The 26360-nt window shown below is 41.6% G+C and overlaps 1 protein-coding gene across 5 annotated transcripts in view; it reads left to right on the plus strand.

Annotated features, from left to right (window-relative positions):
* LOC138948865 (oocyte zinc finger protein XlCOF6-like) overlaps positions 1–26360 on the plus strand; it is a 42923-nt gene that overhangs the window by 4666 nt on the left and 11897 nt on the right. Inside the window, exons 1-2 of one of the 5 annotated variants that reach the window (XR_011450105.1) lie at positions 12814–12958; positions 13743–13966. Coding sequence is in view for 1 of the 5 variants with exons in the window: in XM_070320495.1 (XP_070176596.1) it covers positions 5805–7819 (2015 nt within the window). In the remaining 4 variants the exon portion in view is untranslated. Of the gene's footprint in view, positions 1–5804; positions 8333–12813; positions 13180–13742; positions 13967–26360 lie in introns of those variants that run through there. The other 4 variants (XR_011450107.1, XR_011450106.1, XR_011450104.1 and 1 more) reach the window with 4 other exon arrangements.

Genomic DNA, 26360 nt, shown 5'->3' on the forward strand with positions numbered 1-26360 from the left:
GGTTGCGAGTTCAACCCTGGATCAGGGCGTTAGCAATTTTCTCCCCCCTTTCCTAACCTAGGTGGTGGGTTCAAGTGCTAGTCTTTCGGATGAGACAAAAAACCGAGGTCCCTTCGTGTACACGACATTGGGGTGTGCACGTTAAAGATCCCACGATTGACAAAAGGGTCTTTCCTGGCAAAATTGTATAGGCATAGATAAAAAATTTCCACCAAAATACCCGTGTGACTTGGAATAATAGGCCGTGAAAAGTAGGATATGCGCCGAAATGGCTGCGATCTGCTGGTCGATGTGAATGCGTGATGTATTGTGTAAAAAATTCCATCTCACACGGCATAAATAGATCCCTGCGCCTTGAGTCCGAGTCTGGAGATACGCGCCCGATATAAGACTTCATATAACAATAATAATAATAAGTCAGTCAATTGGTATTTGTGACCAAACTGAATATAAAGTTATCCAGTAGGAGTGCCATATCCTTTAACCCCTTCACTGCCACAGTATAACAGCATTTTGGTATTGCTGTGTGCCAGGGCAAAATTTCGCTTTCTTCGGTAGGTTCACTAATCTGTTCACTGCTTGATCATTTATTGAGATATCTCTTAGATCTTTGGCATGTGTTTAGCTTATACCCTTGGCTATTATAGGATGACATGATCATTGGACTTTGTTTGTGATTGTTATAGTAAAAATTGATGTAATGACCATTTTTGTCAAAAATTACAGTTTCCGGACTTACACACACACAGTGACACACATTGCAGCACGTAAAACCACACAAAACACTGCTAAAACTGGTGTCAAACATCAGGTACTCACATTACAGCCCATAAAAGTATTCTTCCATAAATCACTTCTTCTCTTGTAGAGCTTCCAGAACACTGTATCGCTTGAAAACAGGTCTACGAGTTGAGGTCCGACTTTCGGCCGCCATTGTGAATGCCATAGTCGGTTCTACATTTCTAACACAGTTTTTAACACGTGGTAGTAACTTATCCGAACGGTCTATGGGAAAGAACTGTGTTTAGAACCCCTACAAGTACTTGGACAGTGGTTACCTCCCATTTAGTTTTCAGAAATGTCCTGAAATGTTGACACAAATCCCACGTACGAGATACGGTTATGGGCGTACGACAAACCGAAAATGACCACGTATTACATACGGGGTGGGCAGTGAAGGGGTTAATGGATGGTGACAATATTTGGTTTTATTGTCGAATTATGAAAATGCTGTATGAGGTGTTTTTTTCTCCAGAGCAACACATTTTTTATGCACAATAATGATTGGTCTAATTTTGCGCAGCATTCTTTGCATTCGCATTTTCTTCAGTGCTTGGGTAAAGATGCGTTTGTGCCCTTGTCTCTCTTCAGCGAGAAACTGCTTTGCTGCAGAAAAAGCAATGCTGCGACCGATGATAAAATAGTTTGATTATTGGATCCATGGCTAAAATCGTTTGATTATTGGATCCATGGCTAAAATCGTTTTTCTGCGACATATTTGTTCTGTTTTGAGCATCTATATATATATACGGCTTGTGTGTGTGTGTTCGCGATGCACGGCCAAAGTTATCGATGGATCTGCTTCAAATTTGGTGGGCATATTCAGGTAAACCCCGGACACAACCTGGTCGATGAGAATTTTGAACACGTGCTCTCAGCGCTTTGGTTTTTCTGTTCATCTTCCGAGATCCATTCCCAGTAACTTTTCCTTATCTTCTCCAGTGTTTTGCGTTTATCTCCCTTCCTTCGTGTGGCGTCAATCCATATTCCCGTTACTATTTTTAGAAGGTTACTGTCCACAACGCTTTCATCCCGGCGAAGCCGGATATTCCCGTTACTATTTTTAGAAGGTCACTGTCCACAACGCTTTCATCCCGGCGAAGCCGGGTATTCCTCTACTTCTTCCCGGCAAAGCCGGGTACCCGGTATTCGGCTCTACTTCTTCCCGGCGAAGCCCGGTATCATTCGGTTCTACTTCTTCCCGGCAAAGCCGGGTACCCGGCGAAGCGGGTATTCATTTTAGTGTTATATATAACCTTCACCAAATCTGCAAATGAGAAGTGATGCTAAAAAAGCGGCGAGGGTTATGGAAAACCCTTTCCTGTCCTTACTTCTACTACTACTACTTCTTCTGCTACTACAACTAACTAACCCGCAATCTTTGTTATTGTGTAGATAATATATGTTATGATATTTGCATGGGACTGAAATCTACCACATGCAATCTATAACTATTTCATTTAGCTTTGATGATATTAAGCGAACCATTGCTTTTGACATGAGCAAGATCTAGATCAGCACTTTTCAGGACGTGTACGGGAACGGGGAACGTGTACGGTTAGCGTCATCAAATTTAGTTTTTACGTCAGGCGTTTGCCAAGATCTGCAGTCTGCTCCCATGGGGTCGCCTTCACGCGGCGGGAGTGTTTCCACAGAGCTACCCCACCCCTTTACTTCTCTTCTTTTGTCTTATTTCTGCCTTACCAGTCCTTTCACCTATATTTCCTTCCAAGAAAACTCTCCCTACTATTCCCTGCAGTTTTCCAATTCTTTTCTTGTTGTCTTATTTCTACCTGACTGGATCCATCACCTTTATTTCACTTACCAAAAGTCTTCTTTTCCACATCCTTATTTCTCTGCCCCCCGCATGTCGTAAGAGGCGACTAACGGATTCTGTTTCTCCTTTTACCCTTGTTGAGTGGTTCTTGTATAGAAGATAGTCAATGTTTGTAAAGATTTTAGTCAAGCAGTATGTAAGAAATGTTTAGTCCTTTGTACTGGAAACTTGCATTCTCCCAGTAAGGTCATATATTGTACTACGTTGCAAGCCCCTGGAGCAATTTTTTGATTAGTGCTTTTGTGAACAAGAAACACTTAACAAGTGGCTCTATCCCATCTTTCCCCTATCCCATCTCCCCGCTTTCCCTCGTCGCGATATAACCTTCGTGGTTGAAAACGACGTTAAACACCAAATAAATAAATAAATAAATAAATAAATAAATCTGCAGTCTTGGTGGGAGCATAACAACGTATGCATTTGGAACATTGGAGAAAAAAGTGAGTCATGGTTGACGCAATATCTACTCGTACACACACAGGTCTTTGCTATACGTTCGATCATCTAGAACACTGTATTGTCTGCTTAGAGCTGCTGTTGGTTGCAAGGCTGAATGTAATTGCCAAATAATAACAGCTATTGTGCTTTCAGCGTAGCAATAGGGCCCGATATTTAGACGAGACAAGTATAATGCCGACGAGTCGAAGACGAGTCGCATTATACTTGTTCGAGTCTAAATATCGGACCCTATTGCTACGATGAAAACACAATAGCGTATATATAGCTATTCTGACATTAAATTCTGTGTTAAAATCATGTTTTTGTCAGCAACAAGTACCAGAATGGTCCATGTCGTTGATTGCAGACGACAGTTCCCTTTCCGCATGAAGCCACGAAAATAATCGAACATTGAAAAACCCACAGACATGTATTACGGAGAAAACTCGAGATAACCGGATGCTTAGCATTACGTCAATATGTTAGGAATCATATGACGTCATGACGTATCATGCTTGCCTACGTAGATTGTATGTTCGAAAGTCTGACTTCTGTTGGGAATTCGCGTGGTGAAGACTGCTGTAAATCTGTAGATGATAAGAGAACAAGGATTGTCTCAGAAGAAACGACGAAATGTTTCAGACCGGTAACTTCATTTCAACATTGCATTATACAATGGACGTTCTATGTGACAGGAGAGTTTGCTGATTTTGTGTTAAACATTGGAGAGATCGTCTTGCTAGAATCAGAGATAGGTCGCTTCAGATTGCAGCTTCTGCAAGGTTTGTTGCCTGTTAAAGAACTGGATTTTACACGTAATGTATGTCATGTACAGTAAGCAACAACAAAAACACACACAAAGCAACGTCTTTGTTGTCTGTCTCAAATGGTTTACAAAACGATTTAAATCTTCTCACGAAAAAAGCAGTTTTAACCTTATGGAATGTGTCACACTTGCAATAGCATTTAACAGCATTAAATGACACAGTGCGTTTGAATGGCTATTTAGCTTGTGTAAACCACACACCCGATTTCAGGGTTTATTTTACCCCTCAGCCATCGTGGACCTGTGTCACACACTTTCATATTTTTCCCAATTTCGTCGTCAGGTTGTGATCTGCAATAGCACGTTATTGTGTACCTCTGAATCTAAAATGCAACAAACAACTGCGAGTGACATGTAGGTATCGGCGGCGGTTGGCTTCAAAGAAGCAAGCATTATATGCAGAAAATTCATCTGCTTGGGGAAACACGACCTTGCGTGACCTGCTTCCGGGCTCCCTTTTTTCAAACTTTCAAAACTTCCAATGGTACTGATCTTGTCTTGTTGAAAGCAGTATTAAGAAATGTTAAGTCCTTTGTACTGGAAACTTGCATTCTCCCAGTAAGGTAATATATTGTACTACGTTGCAAGCCCCTGGAGCAAATTTTTGATTAGTGCTTTTGTGAACAAGAAACAATTGACAAGTGGCTCTATCCCATCTCCCCCCTTTCCCCGTCGCGATATAACCTTTGTGGTTGAAAACGACGTTAAACACCAAATAAGGAAAGAAAGAAAGAAAGTCTTGTTGAAAAAAAAAAATCTTTTATGATTTAAGAATGTTTGTGTTACTGTTACATGCTGTCAATTTATTTTTTATCCTACATACGTGAGAGAGACACTCATGAGATAATAATCGTTCAAATCACATACAAGTGTGTATATCATGTAAATGAGGTCTTGTCAAGCAAGTCTGGCAGGGACCTGTTTTTCCACTGCCTATGATGCCAAAGTCACTAAGACAAACGTCATTATAGAAAAAAAAATGTGCGCTCGCTAATTACCCTCGATGAATTTTTAGAACTAACACGTCACGCCACACTTTCAGAGTGACGTTTTTTTTTCTTTGACGTAATAGATTGCACGAGGCTTTTTAGAAGAGATCGAGGTTCCAAAGCAAGCGTCTTCAATTTAGCTGCCTCGACTGCAGGACATTTTCAGTAAAATACACGTAAGTACAGTATGTAGAATAAACAGAATACTACATGGCTTGCTGTTTCGTACCAGATTTACACTCGTTGCTTTTTCAAATAGTGAACAGCTCGCTTTCGCTCGCAGTTCAATATTTTTTTAAAAACTCGTGTAAATTGGTACGACACAGCAAGCCATGTAGTATTCTCTATGTAGATTTTTAAAGTTAGGTCTAGCGCCATGTGATATTGTTTAAATCTAGATCCATTTTTAAGCAACTTTTAACATATATTAATTCCATGCGCCTATGAAACCCGCAGTCTGCTTGTGACATAATGTGATATGAATAGGGAGAGGGAGAGAGAGATTAGTTTTGATATCATCCTAATCTTAACTATTATGAGTTGACTTGAGTCATTTGCGCCTCGATATTTTATTTATGTTCTTATGTTTTTTGTTGTTTATTGTGATACACTACACCTGAGTTTCTCGTTGAGATAGTAAAGTGTTCTATGTCTATGTCTAAAACGAGGCGTCTGATTGTCGTATTATACAATCCGGCTGGCCACGCAAAATTGAATTCTTTGAAAAATGCTTGCTCTTTATGGAGGGCACCTAGGATGTTCTCAAGCAGTGACTGTACTGTGTGTTTGTACTGTGTGTAAAAACCTGACAGTGTCTGTTACCAGAAACTGATGGTTTACGTGAAGCTGAGTGTGCCTTTAAGGTTAATACTTTTAAGAATGGATCATAATTCATAGCATATTCTGAATCGATTTGTCTTACTCTCCTTTTCAGTGCCAGTCAGGGAGGTTGTTGCCACAGTGGACGCAGCTGTCGTGCCGACAGTGCAGACATTGGACAGACACGCTGCAGTCAACAGGCACAGTGACACCTGGCTGAAACAAGGGATACAGACACCAGAAACACAGACTCCAGGAGTCAACATGCACAGCGATGCCTTGCTGGAATTAGAGATACAGACGCCAGAAACACAGACTGCAGTCAACACTCATAGTTATACCTGGTTGAAACAAGAGATACAGACGCCAGAAACACAGACTGCAGTCAACACTCATAGTGATACCTGGCAGAAAGAAGGGATACGGATGCCAAAAACACAAAACGTGTGTGAAGTAGAACATCAAACAGTTTCAGTTCAATTGTCTAATGCCTCACCCCTCTGTATGGGTGACAAGAAGCAGCAGGTTACAATTACATGCAGTGGAGAGAAACCATGTGGATGTACCCAGTGTGAGGCGATGTTCATCCCATCATTGGAACAACCCATGTTAAAACACACTGAAGAAGAAGTACAGGGAATAAAGAAACACATGTCGGGACCTCATACAGGAAAGTTTTCATGTGCAGGAATGAAAAAGAATGACTTGAAGAAACACATGTTGACACACACAGGAGAGAGAAAGCATGCATGCACAGAATGTGGTGCCAGGTTTGTGCGTTCTTATCATTTGAAGACCCACATGTTAACACATACAGAGAAAGAGATCAAAAAGTATGTATGTGCTGAGTGTAATGCCAGGTTTTCACGGTCTTCTTATTTGAAGAAACACATATTAACACATACAGGAGAGAAAAAGCATGCATGCACAGAATGTGGCGCCAGGTTCTTGCGTTCTAATTATTTGAAGAATCACATGTTAACACATACAGAGAAAGAGATCAAAAAGTACGTGTGTGCTGAGTGTGATGCCAGGTTCTCACTGTCTTCTTATTTGAAGAAACACATGTTAACACATACAGGGTTAAAAAGGTTTGCCTGTGATAATTGTGGTACAAGTTTCCTGCATTCCAGTAGTTTGAAGAAACACATGTTGACACATACAGGAGAGAAAAAGCATGCATGCACAGAATGTGGCGCCAGGTTCTTGCGTTCTGGAGATTTGAAGAACCACATGTTGACACATTCAGAGATGAAAAAGTATGTATGTGCTGAGTGTGATGCTAGATTTGCACTGTCTTCTTATTTGAAGAAACACATGTTAACGCATACAGGGATGAACAAGTTTATCTGCGATAAATGTGGTGCAGGGTTTGTGCTTTCTGCTTCTTTGAAGAAACACATGTTGACACATACAGGAGAGAAAAAGCATGCATGCACAGAATGTGGTGCCAAACTCTCAAGTTCTAGTGCTTTGAAGAAACACATGTTGACACATACACATACAGGAGAAGAAAAAATTGCATGCACAGAATGTAGTGCCAGGTTCTTTCGTTCTTGTGATTTGGAGAAACATGTGTTAATACATACAGTGATAAAACAGTTTAGCTGCGATAAATGTGGTGCAGGGTTCTTGCGTTCTGGTAAATTGAAGTACCACATGTCAAGATGTACAGGAAAAAAAAAAGAGTTTATCTGCGCTGAGTGTGGTGTCACTCTCTCATGTGCTGGTTCTTTGAGGAGACACATGTTATCACATACAGGAGAGAAAAAGCATGCGTGTACAGAATGTGATGCCAGGTTCTTTCAGTCTTTTCGTTTGAAGGAACACACGTTGAAGCATACAGGAGAGAAAAAGCATGCATGCAGTGAGTGTGGTGCCACGTTCACACGGTCTAGTCATTTGAAGAGACATATGTTGACACATACGGGAGAGAAAAAGCATGTGTGCCCACTGGCAGCATGTGGCGCTAGGTTTAGTCAGGCTGGTACGTTGAAGAAACACATGTTAACACATACAGGAGAGAAAAGGCATGCATGCACAGAGTGTGATGCTAGGTTCAAACGGCCTTCTGATTTGAAGAAACACATGTTAAATCATACAGGAGAGAATAAGCATGCACGCACCTAGTGTCAGTGATGCCAGGTTCAAACGGTCTTGTGAATTAAAGCAACAAATATTAACACATACAGGATATAAATAGCATGCATGCGCAGAGTGCGGTGCCAGTGTCACAATGTATTAGAAGTTGGAGAAACACCCTCGTCTCGATTCCCCGTCCATGTCCAAACATTTCTAAGTCAAATCTGACTTGACTAAATTGTACAAAGTACACTTGCACACTGTGTGATTCCAGGTACTTGAGGTCTGGTGATTTAAAAAGACACACGTCGAGACGTTAAGGAAGTACAAGAACACGGAACGGTGTTTACCTTTCAGTCAATCCGGCACAAAATCCAGAACTTTATGGTTCGGCGACTGTGGATGTTTATACACTCGACATCAATTAATGGCTGCAAACAACACGAACTGAGGCACTGGTATGGGTGTGTATTATAGCGCACGCGCACTCTCTTCTCTTCTCTTCTCTTTTCTTCCCTTCCCTTCCCTTCCCTTCCCTTCCCTTCCCTTCCCTTCCCTTCCCCTCCCCTCCCCTCCCCTCCCCTCCCCTCCCCTCCCCTCCCCTCCCCTCCCCTCCCCTCTTCTCTTCTCTTCTCTTCTCCTCTTAGGGCGGGGACTTAGCTCAGTTGGTAGCGCGCTGGCTTTGTAGCCAGTTGGTCGCTATCAGCGTTGGTTCGATCCCCACGTTCGGCGAGAGATTTATTTCTCAGAGTCAACTTTGTGCAGATTCTCTTTGGTGTCCGAACACCCCCGTGTGCAAACATGCGCACGAAAAAGATCCCACGTTCACAGCTAAAGTCTCAGGGCTTGGAAAACACGAAGACACGCATTCAGAATGTATGTCCTCTCAGCCCGACATGATCCCTGTGTTTCGACTGCTGGCATCGAGTGATTTGAGAGTGATCAGATCACTTGCATGTTTTTAACTTTTATTGCCATGGCTTTGGATATATAAGGAAGAAAAAATGGAAAAAGAGAATGTACATTGTAGACTATGAAGTAAGCAACAGATGGGTGGTCTGTTCCCATAACATTCTTAATGTTTTATTTACTTTTAATGATGTGATTGATGCTTTTAAACTTTTTTTATGAGTTTTAATTGCATTATTGTATGATGATGATGCAACTGGGAGGTAGAATCCCTGTGTGAGCGTGAGTGTGGGCGCGCTTTTGTGCGTTTGCGTGTGTGGCAGAGAGAGAATGGAGAGACAAAGAGAGAGAGTGTGTGTGGGTGTGTGTGCTTGCAGAGATGGTTATGTTTATTTCTTCTGTAAATTATATCCCCTTTGTCTAAAGGTCTTTTAAAGCTGAGGACAATAAAAAAAACGCTGGCGCTGGACCCGAGTACTCTTCAGACTGGCTCGCTCCCCCAGTATGAAAGTTGTTGTCTTGTGCACGTGGATTTAAAAAAAAAATATATATATTTATTTATTTTACACAATTAAAAAAATTATTAGAGTAAAATAAAACATTAAAAAGTTCATAATAAACAATAGTAAACAATAACTAAAAAAAAAGAAAATAGACCACCCATGCCGGGAATCGAACCCGGATCACTTTGGCCATAGGCAGACGTGCTTTCGTCTTGTGCACGTGGATTTAAAAAAAAAAAATTTTTTATTTATTTTACACAATTAAAAACATTATTAGAGTGAAATAAAACATTAAAACGTTCATAATAAACAATAGTAAACAAGAATTTAAAATAAAAATAAAAATATATAGACCGCCCATGCCGGGAATCGATCCCGGATCACTTTGGCCATAGGCGGACGTGATTCGCACCAGCTAGCTGGCTGTTCCATTAGCTGCACGGCAGTTGTACTCCCACCGCCAAACCTCCCCCTGTTAAGAGTCGTTTTTGTGGAATATTTCGCATTTAGGTCCCAGGTAACATTATGAAGTTTTAATATGATCAATCGGACCTATTATCAAGTTAGTGTATCAACTTTTGAACGAACTGCGCCCAGTAGTTTCCCAGCAATAAGCTGTTACGTCCAGACAGACAGACAGACAGACAGATACACAGACACACAATTAAAGTCTGCTGGACCCTCCTACTGCGTACTCGGGGATAAACTCTCAAAGCTACAAAGAGTGGTTTCTCTCTCTCTCTCTCTCTCTCTCTCTCTCTCTCTCTCTCTCTCTCTCTCTCTCTCTCTCTCTCTCAGTCTCTCTCTCTCTGTCTCTCTCTCAGTCCCTGTCTCTCTCTCTCTCTTCTCTCTCTCTCCCTCTCTCTCTCTCAGTCTCTCTCTCTCTCTGTCTCTCTCTCTCTCCCTCTCTCCCCCCTCCCTCCCTCCCTCCCTCCCTCCCTCCCTCCCTCCACCCATTGCACCTCGGTTCGACCGTACATAAGGTAACTTTCAATTCCTGTTAACCAGCGGGATAAAGTATACCCTGATACCTCGGAGATATACCTTCACTCGGTCTGAGCGACGTCACGTGACATTTTATATGGTGGAAGAGAATGCTGTCGCTTATTTTCCTTCTGAGGATGAGGGTTTAACATGGATCGGGAACTTACAGGACAACCGCGGCTGTGGTTGCAAGTTTGGATAGTTCTTTCCGTGAATGAGCATCGTTTTAGTCTTTACCGAACTCAGAAGGAAAATAAGCGACAGCATTCTTTTCCACCATATAAAATGTCACGTGAGGTCGTTGAGACCGGAGTGAAGGTATATCTCCGAGGTATAGGGTATTCTTTCAACCCGCTGCACAACAGGAATTTATTTTTAACTTCTCTTCGGTCGAACCGAGGTGCAATACCTCCTCTCTCAGTCTCTCTCTCTCTGTCTCTGTCTCTCTCTCTCTCTCTCTCTCTCTCTCTCTCTCTCTCTCTCTCTCTCTCTCTCTCTCTCTATCTATCTATCTACTTTCCGTTGCGTTTTTAAATGCAGTCCTTTTATGGCATGTAAGCGAGTCGGCTCGCCATCTCCTATTTGTGCAGACCTTTTAATGGGATAAGACCATCCTTCCACTTGGTCACATACCAAACACCATCAGTGTGACCACTGTATGTGACCGGCACGGTTGGCCTGGTGGTAAGGCGTCCGCCCCGTGATCGGAAGGTTGTGGGTTCGAACCCCGGCCGGGTCATACCTAAGACTTTAAAATTGGCAATCTAGTATAGTGGCTGCTCCGCCTGGCGTCTGGCATGGGGTTAGTGCTAGGACTGGTTGGTCTGGTGTCAGAATAATGGGACTGGGTGAGACACGAAGCCTGTGGTGCGACTTCTGTCTTGTGTGTGGCGCACGTTAAATGTCAAAGCCGCACCGCCCTGATATGGCCCTTCGTGGTCGGCTGGGCGTTAAGCAAACAAGCAAAAGACCACTGTATGTGCACAGTGAGAAATAACTAGGGGCCCGTGACTTTCAAGAAATTAATTCATACAAGAAATTTAACTCTGCAGAGATAAAAAAAATAAAATAAAAAAATTAAAAACCCAACAGGATGTTGATTTCTAGTATGCGTCCCAGTGATGGGATGGGCTTATCCAATGTAAACCTTTACTAAGGAGATCTGAAAAAATCCAAAAACTAAATATAAATAAATAAAAACAAATATATGTGAATGTATTTTTTTGTCAATAACAAATGTTCCAACAACCTACCTTTCTTGTTTTTTGATTAGGCAACAACAACAAAATAGTCTGTTTACGATATCCCGACCGACCCTATTTTTTCGCGCAACCCTAGACTTTTTTTTGTGGCATTTGGGAAAAAAATCTTTGTTTTTTGACAAAATAACTTAAAAATAGGGTTTTGGGGGAAAAAAAAAATAATAAAATATCCCGACCTACCGACCTTATTTTTTGGCCTATGTTACCGTAAACAGACTTTTTGTTGTTGTTGGCCTTACGTTGGCAGTCTCTTTGTTTTTGGATTTAAAGGAGATATGAGATAGGGAGCTGAACCTGTGATCTGTTTTTACAGAAAGAGCTGTGCCTCTGAGATTGCATGATGGCCTTGGTGACAACAACAAAATTCAAGCAGATTGCGGTATAAATCATTCAATCTGCTGAATGTTTGCTTGAGATATTGTAGAAATACCTTTTGAAGCCATGGCCAGTAAAATAAAAGGTGTCTAGTACGTGCGGTCTCTCACGACTGCAATTCATTATTATTGTTCTTAACGTGCTTTTATTCTGGATCTGGATGTTTACGTTGCAGGGCCGATAAGTCATTATGCGCAACGGGATTTATTGGGGTCTACAGTGGAACCTATCTCTTAAGACGTTGCCCCACCACCGCCACCCATTGAAAATTAATTTTCAGATTGTTTGCCAGTAACCTCTGTAAGTTTACCTCCACATTGAGACTCCCTCCTGTTTAAGACCTGACTTGTTATGACTGTTTAGAGGACCTTGTAGGTCTACTGTATACCCTTTTTTAATTTTTATTATTACTTGATGTATTTTGTTGTTATAAAACAAAGGACTTTAAAATTCTGAGGACATGAAGACTTTTTAGCTCACATCTTCAAGTTTTCCTGTAAAACAATACTCAATGTCTTCGTCTGCTAGGTGATATGACTTTTGTTTTTCCTCTATGAGTTGATGCAAAGACCTATATTAGAAATATAGGTCCCTGGTTTATGGTATGAAAAGAGCTTCGCGTGTGTGTGTGTGTCTTGTGCATGCCTGTCTGTCTGTACTCTGTCTGTCTGTCTCAGTGTCTGTCTGTGTCTGAGAGTATGTGTTGTTAGACTTTATTTTTATACTAATTAATCATATATAATCGAAGGAGTGTATGGGTGTAAGATTGCTATCCACACCAGGACAAATACCAATGGCTTGTATACTATATGGCGGAATAAATTCTTGTTCTTGTTTGTGTGTCGAGTGTGTGTGTGTGTGTGTGTCAAAGTGAACATAAAAATACATGTATGTCTCTAAGAAGCACCCACTGAGACTTTAAATTATGTGTTTAGTGTCCGTTCGATATTATTTCTCAGTTTTTGGCGAAAAGACATTTAACAGGGGAAGTCATTCTGGTTGACTGCTGATTCGTTTAGACCACAGACATTTTTTTTGTCGTCATTTTTTTCATTCGGAGAGTGGTTAGGCCGGAATTACAGTTATCAGCCGACCAATGACAAGTTGAAGAATGCGTACAAGATTCTTTTTGCCTTTAGAACTACGTACTCAAGGTAATAGATGAGGACAAAATCATGGGGAGTAGACTTTAGTGGATTTTGAGGAGAGGCGGGCATGCGGCACTGATGCAGCTGAGCTACAGGAAGGACGTCAGACGGGTTTGTTTATCTCACATAAACTCATTACTGACTCTTACTCCTCCCCTCCAAAGTGCTGCTGATCGAACTTTCGACCATTTATTCCACACATGGAGTCTAATTTGTGACGACAAATGGTATTTTGACTTTGAAATTATTAGATCCTTTTCTTATTCAATTTCAAGGGACGTAACCACTCGGTGCGTTTTCGAATAAATCGAATTTGGGGGTAAAATCGATCGAATTTCATCACAAATCTGCTTCAATTGCAAGATCTTGACGTGCCTTTCTCCATCTAAATAATTGTACCTCTTGAAATTGGCAGTCTGGAGTTTATTTTGGCTGACGCCCCTCTGACGTCCTCTTTGTAGCTGCTACTAGTACTACTCAGAGTACTATAGTGCTAGTGAGGCTGATGGGGTCTATGTCGACCAAAAGAGTTTGATTCCCTGTAGGTGGACTATCTGTAGGGGGATACAGGGAATCCCACAGGTGGGAGTTCCTGTAAGAATTTGATGTTTAATTGTTTTTCGAAATGTTTTGGTATTTCTTAAAAGTTTTGAGTATGGTTTGCAATTTTGATTTAAGAAAAGTTTAAATCAATAACTAAATGAAAGAAAACGCAGCTAAAATAAATTACTTGTAATTTTAATAACGACATACTGCATGGAATTCAGGAATTCTAAATCTAATCTTAGAGATTTTCCTGTGGAACCGCCATTGTGAAGTCAAGCCTAAACAGTGAAAAGAGGGGGACCATCATGCAAGCCTCGAGCAGTGAACTGTCAGGACTACTCGCTGAAACTTCTCACTGCAGCATGGAGGAAGGTGACGTGGCAATTCTGTCTGACGTCAAGATAGAGATTGATGTCGCTGAACCTGAAACACCGCATTATTGGCACTCTACTGAACCACAGCCAAATGGTAAGGCTAACAAAAGAAATCAGATACCGAAAACAAAATCAACATCCGCAAAACTCTGCCAAAGTCATGTGCTTCTCTGCAGACTGGTTGCTTTTAATGTCCAAGTGACATCTTTTGGGTACTATATGTGTGAACAAAACCTATGTGAAGTTATGTCTTGGGAAGGAAAATATAGTGAGACTTAACTCCATGGAAGTTGGAACAGAATTGAAAAGACATCTTCAGGGGGGGCCAAATCGTCCGCCTGATCGCCAGGGGCAGATAAACAAATCTGCCAGGCTAGTAGAAACTGCCTGGCAACTCGCCCGGCTGGCCAGTGAAAAGTCAGGTCAAATGCAACTCTTTTGGTTGTACTATCAAGTTTCAAAGCCATATAAAGACTGATGCAGCAACAGTGGTATGTATCGGGCCAGCGACATTTCTGGCGGGCTAGTGTCTTTCTTGAATTTACTCGCCAGGCTGGCTAGTTAAAATTTGAGATTTGGCCATCCCTGATCTTTTAGTTTCACAAGACATGACGCTTTGTCATTTGTGATTCTATGGAGTGAGAGGGGGTCACACAAACAGAACAGGGGCCAGTTTCACAAGACATGACGCTTTGTCATTTGTGATTCTATAGAGTGAGAGGGGGTCACACAAACAGAACAGGGGCCAGTTTCACAAGACATGGTACGCTTAATGTCATTTGTGATTCTATGGAGTGAGGGGGTCACACAAACAGAACAGGGGCCAGTTTCACAAGACATGACGCTTTGTCATTTGTGATTCTATAGAGTGAGAGGGGGTCACACAAACAGAACAGGCGCCAGTTTCACAAGACAGAAACAAAGTTGGTGATAAAAATATGGTTGTTCAACAAAATCTGGTTTCAGAAAGATGTCATTCGGCCGACTTTACATCTGTGCACACACAAAAAAACTCAAAAGTGATTATAATGATAATAATAATAATGGACATTTGCTATAGCGCATAATCATATATATGCTCACTGCGCTTTATTCGTACAGTTACTGTGATTGGGTGGCCGAGTGGTAACGCACTTGCGCTCGGAAGCGAGAGGTTGCGAGTTCGACCCTGGGTTAGGGTGTTAGCAATTTTCTCCCCCCTTTCCTAACCTAGGTGGTGGATTCAAGTGCTAGTGTTTCGGATGAGACGAAAAACCGAGGTCCTTTCGTGTACACTACATTGGGGTGTGCACGTTAAAGATCCCACGATTGACAAAAGGGTCTTTCCTGGCAAAATTGTATAGGCATAGATAAAAAATGTCCACCAAAATACCCGTGTGACTTGAAATAATAGGCCGTGAAAAGTAGGATATGTGCCGAAATGGCTGAGATCTGCTGGTCGATGTGAATGCGTGACGTATTGTGTAAAAAAAATTCCATCTCCAGAGTTGTCAACTGATACGGATTTCCCGTATCGGATACGGATTTTTCTTGATTTTCGAGTGATACGGCGTATCACGGGGATTGATGCGGAAAAACTTCATTGATACGAGAAATTTCAAAAATGACATTTGTAAAAAAAAAAGGGGGGGAGAAATATTCCGATTGGACGAAAGCGTGAGATCGGTTTCCGATCACGGTTCCGTTCATGTTTTGCTGTTCTTGAATGAGCTTCAATATCCCCCCGGCCTCCGAGTCCATGTCCGATGCTGATATCTTCGCGGCACTTGGTGCAAAACGCGAAATGTAAGCCGCGTCTTGTCGATTCGGAGATGAAGTCATACTCTTGTTTGTAACTCTTTTCAAATTTTACAAGAACTTTCGGGCGCTGGACCGTTGTTTTCTTCATTTTGTGGTCGTCTGCTGCTGCTTCTTCTTCTGCTTCTCATCCACATTCGACTGAAGCGCATGCGCTAGCCACAAATCTCGCTTATTCTCGTTTAGTTTCGATTTTGATCACAGCGTTTGTGTGACGAAGCCTCGCGCTAAACGAGATTTCAGAAGTGAAACTACGCCGAGTACAGGCGCTTGAAAATACACTCCAGTCATTATATAACTATACTCGAAAAATGTTTAATCGGGAAACTTTTGCACTATTCGGGAAAATCCGGGACTGGACATAAAATCAGGAATGTGAAGAATGGATTTTGCCTGTGTTCATTATAGTTTATAGATAAATCATGAAATGATAATAAGAAAGCATATTCAATACACATCACTTTTTCATACAATTCAAATCAATACTGATTTTAGTTCATTATCAGAACAGAAGCACTGAAATCAGTATTGATTGGCATTTTATGATGAAATTGATTGATCTTTATACCATGCACCTCACTACCATAAACACAACTTTCAAATTCTGCCTTACGCGGTAATACCGCGGTGCCGCGCGCTATGTACAGTTTTTTGGCCTGATGATACAGTTTTTTGGTAATGTGATACAGGAAAACATTGATAGGGGTTGACATGTATGCATCTCACACGGCATAAATAGATCCCTGCGCCTTGAGTCCGAGTCTGGAGATACGCGCGCGGTATAAGACTTCATATAACAATAACAATAATAACAGTCAGTTGGTATTTGTGACAGGGAGTCGGACATCGGACATAGACCGATTAAAAGGCTCAAATATCCGATCCACATAGCCGCATGGCGGTCAGATGTCCTATCGTTTTTAACTGAGCGCGGTCACTGAAGTTGTGCAGTGCAGATCTTGCGTTTTCAGAACCGTTTGTGGTATGAGCCGTTTGCGTACACCCGTCTACAGCACACTAAAGTTAGGGAGACAACTCCAACTGACCAAGGCTCGCGTCTGCTTTAATTTGATTTCGGTTAGAGATGAAGCACACGGCACTGAATTATGCCACCGAAAAAAACTAAAGCCTGCCAAAGCACAGCAAAAGCTGAACACGTTTGGCGTTTCAACGGCATCGTGTGCTTCATTAGGGCCAAGAACATGGGAAAACACGACTAGCTATAGCATCATTCTGGAAAATGACAGTGCCAATGTCAGTGTCGCAGCTGAAACCTCCACAATCACGGAAAGTAAAGTTTCGTCACTTGAAGATGGTGTCACTACAGCAGGAAACTCACACAAACGGTCTTTAAATAAGGTTAACTATTCATGGCTGACCCTGTTTAGTACTAGTTGGTCAGAATTTGACAGCAAAGAGACCATCTCTATATGTTTTGTCGAATCTGTCAAGAAAAAACTCTGCCAGGAAATCATGCAGTTTGTGTGCCAATCAAAGTAAGAGTGCTGAAGTTTTTGGTTGCTTTTTAGTTTGTTTGTTTGTTTCTTTTTTGTGTGTGTCCTGTTTGAAACAAAAGTAATAAAACAATATACGCACACAATGTTGGTGCATACACTGATATGTGTGTGTGCACATGATTGTGTTTTTCACAAAATTATAATGTGCTATTAAAATGTCTGAAAGCAGTCAAATGTCCTATTGATGCCGACGAGCTCAGGACATTTGTCCTATAGGTATGAATTTGTGGAACATCCCTGTTGTGACCAAACTGAATATAAAGTTTTCCAGTAGGAGTGCCATATCCTTTAGAAAGATCTTCAGAAACATGTTTGGCAACTTGACCTCATTTCAAGGTCAAGGTCACAGGGGCCATAATTGTTGTCTTAAAAACGATTGTTTTTCACATTTTCACAGTTTTTTCTGAAGTTATTGAGAATGGCAACCTTAGCTATGTATGCTATACAGGGCAAAGTAAGCCCTATCTTTGGACACCAGTTTGGTTGACCTTGCGTCAAGGTCGCAAGGGTCCTTCAAAGTTGAAATGTATATATTTTGAAGTGACCTTGACCTTGAACTATTGAAAATAACTCTTCCAAAACTACATATGTGTGAGGGAAATACATTATATTTTCATACTAACTCACGTTAGGTTACATATCTTCAAGTTCCAAGTTTTCTGTAATTATTTTCTTTACTGAATAAATATTGTTTTTCTCAGTTTTATTGTAAAATTATTGTAAAATTATTCTGAAAGAAAGATCAAGGTCTGTTCAGCATGTGAGTCGTGTGGGCTTTGCCCTTCTTGTTTTTTCCTCCAGATGACAAGACTAACAGTAACAACCATGCAACACAAATATCCCCCATCATGCTAAAGGGAGATAATCAATGAAACAAGACTTATGATCGGTCAAGTTCATTTTTACTGGACTGATAAATCAACATAGGTAAAGATTTTGGCATAAAATGGGCACGGATTGGCGGAAAATAAGCATGGCTAAGGGGGGGGGTAACTGCTTTATTGTGAAATTCCATCCCTCCAAAAGCTGGGCTCAGTTTGACTGGCAACAACGGGTCTGAGATCCACTGCAAACCTTCATTTGCCCCTGAGTCAGCATGGTCGGGGTGTGAAACCATTACCATGTGCTTGCTTTCCGGCACCCATGCTGCTGTTTTGCGGGGCTTTGCTACCAGCCCCAGGCCTCAGATCTGGAGGGAGCAGGGTCCAGAACCGGCCACGGGATATCCCATCGCGTGGTTACGCTTGCCACATCCCGTGGTTCGCTTGGGCTCACCTGTGGACCCTGCGTAAGTCCGGTAACAATCTACCAAAATACAGCAGAATGCAGTGTCCCCCTTTACCATGCTTATCTCCCGCCACTAACAGCTAGCCTATGTATTAGGTGTTCCGCCTTTATAGCTAAGGCCGAAATGTATTTATTGTCGAATTATGAAAATGCTGTATCAGGGTTTTTTTTCTCCAAAGCAAAACATTTTTTATGCACAATAATGATTGGTCTAATTTTGCGCAGCATTCTTTGCATTCCCATTTCCTTCAGTGCTTGGGTAAAGATGTGTTCGTATCCTTGTCTCTCTTCAGCAAAAAACTGCTTTGCTGCAGAAAAATCAATGCTGCGACCGACGATGAAATAATTTGATTATTGGATCCATGGCTAAAATCGTTTTTCTGCTGCATTTTGTTGTTTTGAGCATGTTATATATTGTTACAGTTAATCTGTGAAACCAGGGAATACGTGTATTAACTAGGTAATACATGAATTAACTGACGGAAAAACAGTTAATTCATGTATTTCCTAAAATAGTTTAGTTAAGGCCACCAAAAAATTTGTATGTTTCTGGTCTACCTAGTTTTTTCCCGCCGACCCTAGACTTTTTTATTGCATTTGTAAAAAAAAAAAAAACGAAGAAAAAAGCGTCAAAACGAAAGTAACAGACGGCAGACGACACAAGGGGGATAACCCCGCATCCCTTTTGTCTCATTTGTTTTGTAATGTGTTGTCTTTCTCTTTGTATAGTAAGTCCAGTCTCTTTGCGTCACTGTATAGTTATTTTCTACCCTGACCACAAAAAAATTAAAAAATCCCTACCTACCTACCCTATTTTTTGTAGCCATGTTACCAGAAACATACAACTTTATTTTTTGGCCTAATACACATGTATTCCCTGGTTTCACAGATAAACTGTAACATATTATATACCTTCACGAAATCTGCAAATGAGAAGTGACGCTAAAAAAGCGGCGAGGGTTATGGAAAACCCTTTCCGGTCCTTACTTCTACTACTACTACTACTTCTGCTACTACAATTAACTAACCCGCAATCTTTGTTATTGTGTAGATAATATATGTTATGATATTTGCATGGGACTGAAATCTACCACATGCAATCTATAACTATTTCATTTAGCTTTGATGATATTAAGCGAACCATTGCTTTTGACATTAGCAAGATCTAGATCAGCACTTTTCAGGACAAGTACGGAAACGTGTACGGTTAGCGTCATCAAATTTAGTTTTTACGTCAGGCGTTTGCCAAGATCTGCAGTCTTGGTGGGAGCATAACATTAACAACGTATGCATTTGGAACATTGGAGAAAAAAGTGAGTCATGGTTGACGCAATATCTACTCGTACACGTACAGGTCTTTGCTATATGTTCGATCATCTAGAACACTGTATTGTCTGCTTAGAGCTGTTGTTGGTTGCAAGGCTGAATGTAATTGCCAAATAAATAAGTATTAACCTCTTACCGCCTCTTTGCAGAGTATGGGTAGTACATGTATATATATATACTATCACCAACACAGTCACAAGAGAAATTACCACTACAATTTGTTCTTAGTCCCCGACCAACATCATGTGGAGTGTGTAGTTTAAAGCCCCAGTCTGTCTCAAATGGTTTACAAAACGATTTAAATCTTCTCACAAAAAAAGCAGTTTTAACCTTAGGCCAAAAAGAAAAATGTCTGTTTCTGGTAACCCGACCGACCCTATTTTTTAGCGCCGACCCTAAAGGTTTTTTTCGCTTTTCGCACACACACACAAAAAAAAAAGTGAAGTCAAGTATACTTTATTTAGTTTCAATATATCTAGGTCAAAAACATGTGCTAAATAATTGTAAGTAAACTAAGGAAGCGTTTAAAAAAAAAATAATTAAACGTAAAAAGACGTTAACAAAACGTTAAAAAAAAAGGTAAACAAATAAAAAATAAACATTTTAAAAAAACGACCGACCGACCGACCCTATTTTTTTCGGCGTTGTTACCGGAAACAGACATATTTTTCTTTTTGGCCTTATGGAATGTGTCACACTTGCAATAGCATTTAACAGCATTAAATGACACTGCGTTTGAATGGCTATTTAGCTTGTGTAAACCACACACCAGATTTCAGGGTTTATTTTACCCCTCAGCCATCGTGGACCTGTGTCACACACTTTCCTTTTTTTCCCAATTTCGTCGTCAGGTTGTGATCTGCAATAGCACGTTATTGTGTACCTCTGAATCTAAAATGCAACAAACGACTGCGAGTCACATGTAGGTATCGGTTGGCTTCAAAGAAGCAAGCAATATGCAGAAAATTCATCAGCTTTGGGAAACACGACCTTGCGTGACCTGCTTCCAGGCTCCCTTTTTTCAAACTTTCAAAACTTCCAATAGTACTGATCTTTTCTTGTTGAAAAAAAGAAATCTGTTATGATTTAAGAATGTTTGTGTTACTGTTAGAAGCTGTCAATTTATTATTTATCCTATACATACGTGAGAGAGACACTCATGAGATAATAATCGTTCAAATCAAATGTGTGTATATCATGTAAATGAGGTCATGTCAAGCAGACTCACTGAGCTGTCCTCGCGCTGTCAAGACGTGCCTGGCCGTAGCTGCGCCCTTCCTCACGCTTTACCTGTGACTGGTTACCTGTGTGTGAACTGCAGTTTCTCTATGTACTCTGTGGCTGGATAATATCGCTCAACATTCGACTATCATCTGGATGATGCTACTACATTGCTAAGTCTTTTTCATTATGCTTTTGTGAGCTTGTTCGGTCTTTTATTTAGAGTCTGTGCTGTTTTCCGCCCTTTCTCGCCGTTGTTTTTTTGTTCTGCTTTTTTCTGTTTTTTTCTCTCTCTTGTTTTTTTTTATTTTTCTGTTTGTCTTCCCTCCTGTAATAATCATGTCGGACAGTACGACTAACTCAACGCTGCCGGTGTTCATCAAAAACAATAACCTGCCCGCCTTTGAAACTAAGGATTTTTCGACAGCTGAACTGTGTGCGGCTGCAGAAAGAGCCAGCGGTCATAACTCTATAGAGGGTGCCCAACGCATCGGTGGCCTATAGCGTGTGTACCCTGCTACCAAAGAAAGTAGGCACACCTTACTTATCGGTGGTTTTGTTGTGCGGGGGGTACAAGTCTCTGTCACTGACAAAAATCCCTTCATTGTGCTAGCAGCGGATGGTAGGCAGGATGAGAGCCCTTCGACTAAAGTCACTGTGAGTAACATTCCACTTTCTTTTTCTGATCTGGAAATCTCCAAAGCTGTACATTCTCTGGGAGTTGAACTTCGCTCCAAGGTTATTCTAGAAAGGGATAGAGACAGCAACGGCAAACTCACCAGATGGAAAACAGGCAGGCGGTTTCTCTACATTACCACTCCCCCCGAACCCCTCCCCCGTACAGTTAGCATAGGCCCCTTTAAAGCTACCCTCTACCATAGAGAACAGGCAACTGCATGCAGAATGTGGGCGCTGCTTTGAAAAGTCTCACTCGACAGCACAGTGCCCCAACCCCGCTAAATGCAAGCAGTGTCTAAAAGACAACCACAAAGCAGGTGACCCTGAATGTGACATGACCCCTGTCAACAACATGCCCCCTCCCCATCCTCCTCCCCCTCCCCCGTCCAACACTAGCACACAGCCCAAGGCGCCAGAGAGACAGAGGCAACGAAGTCCCAGTACCTCTCCCAGCAGAGACAGAGGTCGTTCTAGGACGTCGAAGCCTAAACATATCTCTGGGCAGCGCACCCTGCACGGATTTAGTAAAAGAGATGGCAGCTCAGCGAAGCGACAACGATCACGCTCCGGATCTCCACAACAAAACATGAGCCCGACAACGCACAACACGAAACAAGCGAGGCTGTCAGGGTCACGCACATCCGACAACACTAGCGATGCAAACAATGACACGTGCATCAGGCCTGAAAACGAACTCAGCAACTCACAGGATGCGGGCAGTTCCCTATGCTGACCCGTAACCCGTGACCGCGCCCCCGTGTTTACGTGTGCTTTCACGTGCCACGCGACTTGGCTATGTTAAAGGACAACGAGATGGTTTTTGCGACATTATGATAGACGTGTGTAATGAATGGCGTTTCAATATGTTCTCTTAATGTAAGAGGATTGCGCAACAAAAGAAAAAGAAGATCATTATTTGATTTATTTAAAAAAAGAAAGTATGATTTAATATGTCTGCAAGAATCGTACATTACTGACGATGTAAAAGACCAGTGGGAGAGAGAATGGGGTGGAAAAGTGTATCACTCATCACTTACATGTCAAAGAATGGGTCAAATGATCCTAATAAAAAAGAGTTACAGTTGTGATGTGGAAATAATGTTTAAAACAGAAAGAATATTATGTGTTAAAATTATTTCGGATAACAATTGTTTTTACGTGATGAACCTTTATTTTCCTAATAATTCTTTGGAAAAAAGTCAATTGTGGAAACAAGTAAATGAGTATTTAGAAAATTTAGATGGTGAGAAAATAATCTGTGGTGATTTTAATTGTGTTTTGAATAACGATTTAGATATTGTAAGTGGAGAAAAGCATAAAACGGTTGATGTGGTAAATTTCCAGCAATTCTTAAATAATAATGTCTAAAATGATGTTTGGCGCCTGTTTCACACAGATGAAAAGGAGTTTTCCTGGAGTAGGAAGAATCCCTTTATAGCCCGTCGTCTCGATTATTATACTGTTCAAAAAAAGAAACGCATAGTTGCTACTTGCCAAATTTGTTTTATTTTTCGAAAAAATTAACAGAAAATCCAATATTTAGATTATTTGTTTGAAATTTGGTATGGACACAGTTGAATGCACACACAGTTCATTTGCATCTTCAAATCAATCAGTCAATCAATACGATTGGGTGCCGAGGCTGTCAAGTCAGTAGGGGGTGTGACTGCCTTGAGCAGCAACAACTGCCCGGCACCTTCTGGGCATGGACTGGATCAGATGCCGGATATCTTGCTGTGGGATGGTGTCCCACTCCTCCTGAAGTGCCTGCAATAGATCGCGGTGATTTGCCGGCGCTTCTTCTCGCCTGCGCACACGTCTGTCCAATTCATCCCAGAGGTGTTCTATCGGGTTCATGTCTGGCGACATGGATGGCCAGGGAAGCACCTGGACATAGTGGTCGGTGAGGAACTGGGTGGTGAGTCGTGCTGTGTGCGGGCGAGCGTTGTCCTGTTGGAATATGGCATCCTGGTCAGCCAGAAGAGGAAGGGCGTGTGGGCGCAGAATTTCCTCCACGTATCGCTGGGCAGTTATGCGCCCTTGGATGTGCACCAGGGTGCTCCTTCCAGCGGTATTGATCGCCCCCCACACCATGACGCCTCCACCACCATGAACGGGTGCCTCATCCACACAGTTGGGCGCGTAACGTTCGTTTACTCTCCGGTAGACCCTCCTCCGACCATCATGTCGCTGGAGCAGGAAGTAGGACTCGTCGCTGAACCACACGTGTCTCCAGTGATTCCGGACGGTCCAGCGAAGGTGCTGGTTGCCCCACTGCACTCGGTTCTGGCGATGGCGGCGGGTGAGGACAGCTCCTCTGTGAGGTCTGCGAGCTCTCAAACCAGCTTCATGCAGGCGGTTCCGCACGGTCTGGTCCGATAATCGGTGTGGCCCGGGGAGAGCCTGGACAGAAGATGAGGCCGACAGGAAACGATTCCGGAGGTGGCGGAGCCGTATGAAGCGGTCGTGAGCAGCAGTTGTCGCCCTTGGTCTTCCCGCTCGTGGCAAGTCAGCAACGGAGCCAGTGGCTTGAAACCTGACCCACAGTCTACTGATGGTGCTCTGGGACACGTGGAAGTGCCTGGCGATTGCACTTTGACTTTGGCCTGCTTGTAAACGACCCAATGCAATTTGGCGGTCTTCTCTGCTCAATCGGGCCATCTTTCGTCGCTGAATTGTCGTCTGATTTCTTTGTGGCGAACAATCCGCTTTTATGGGTTTTGGAAGACATGGTGAGAGCTCAATATTCCCTGAGTTTCACGAGATTACACTGAAGCATGACGAGTGGTCATGCCAAATGAGCAATTTTGACATTGTAGCCACTGATAACGCATGCGTCACGTGCAGAGCTCACTTGTGGCAATGGACGAAAGGTCAACGACCAGATAAACATTTTCTGCAGTTTGGTGGATATCCTTGTAGCCATATAACTAAATTAACCAAATATTACAAGCTATGCGTTTCTTTTTTTGAACAGTATATTTTCGTTTCTGATCATTTATTTGATAAAACCCTTTTTTGTAATATTTTGTCAGTACCACACACAGATCATCGTCTGCTTGAACTCAAAATTCAGTTTGTAAATATCAAACGTGGTCCCTCTTATTGGAAATTCAATAACCAATTATTGAGTGACAAATTTTTTGTTGACCTGATGATTGATTTGATTGATGCCTTTTTATTAGAAAATATGGATATGAATGCTCACTTAAAATGGAAATTATTGAAAGTACGAATGCGTGATTTGTGTACAGCCTATGCAGCAGGAAGGAAACGAAAACAAACTAATTATTGTGTTTCTCTTCAGAGGGAATTAGATGAATCTGATACACTATTAGCCAATAAACCACAGGATGAGACGCTTTTGATAAAGAGAGAATCCCCCCGCGGGTTAGGGGGAGTCCCATATTGGTTGGGACGAGAAAGAATTTACCCGATGCTACCCAGCATGTCGTAAGAGGCGACTAACGGTTCTGTTTCTCCTTTTACCCTTGTTAAGTGTTTCTTGTATAGAATATAGTCAATGTTTGTAAAGATTTTAGTCAAGCAGTATGTAAGAAATGTTAAGTCCTTTGTACTGGAAACTTGCATTCTCCCAGTAAGGTCATATATTGTACTACGTTGCAAGCCCCTGGAGCAATTTTTTGATTAGTGCTTTTGTGAACAAGAAACAATTAACAAGTGGCTCTATCCCATCTCCCCCCTTTCCCCTATCCCATCTCCCCCCTTTCCCCGTCGCGATATAACCTTGAATGGTTGAAAACGACGTTAAACACCAAATAAAGAAAGAAAGATAAAGAGAGAAAATATTAAATCAGAGCTTGAGGTACTGTCACTGGAAAAAGCCAAAAGTGCCCAAGTTCGTTCCCGTGTCCAGTTTATAGAAGAAGGGGAGAAGAACACCAAATATTTTTTGAACTTGGAAAAAAGTAAAGCCAATATGAAAATTATGGACCGGTTGCAAACAAAAGATGGAAGGGTAGTAAATACACAGCAAGAAATTATGAAAGAACAGGTACGTTTTTTTAAAGATGCATATGAAAAACAATCTGAATTTAACGAAGTGAGCGCACAGGAATTTGTACAAGATTTGAATATACCGTTTCTCTCCAATGACCAAAAAGGCAATGTAGATTCTGATATTACCAAAGAGGAATTAACAGTTGCTCTAAAACTATTAAATAACGTTTCAGCCCCAGGTCCAGATGGCCTCACTACCTGTTTTTATAAAGTATTTTGGCTGAAGATTAGGGATGTAGTTCATGCCTCCTTTATATCATCCTTTGCTAATGGCGAGTTATCGACCACTCAAAAACAAGCTGTCTTGACATTAATCCATAAAGGGAAAGAATTACCCAGAGATGATCTCGGGAATTGGAGACCCATATCTCTGACTAACACAGATTACAAGATCCTCGCAAACTGTCTGGCAAGGAGACTTTCAACTGTAATTTGTGATATTATTCATGAAAATCAGGTTGGTTTTATGAAAGGTAGGAAAATTAGCACAATGATTAGACTTATTGATGACACCATAGATATTATGAATACAATGGATAAACCTGGAGTTTTATTGGCAGTTGATTTTCGACGCGCTTTTGATAGCATATCCAAAGACTTTATTTTGTTTGCTTTTGATAAGTTTGGTTTTGGAGACAATTT

Source organism: Littorina saxatilis, linkage group LG15 (genome assembly GCF_037325665.1).
Source record: "Littorina saxatilis isolate snail1 linkage group LG15, US_GU_Lsax_2.0, whole genome shotgun sequence".
NCBI lineage: Eukaryota > Metazoa > Mollusca > Gastropoda > Littorinimorpha > Littorinidae > Littorina > Littorina saxatilis.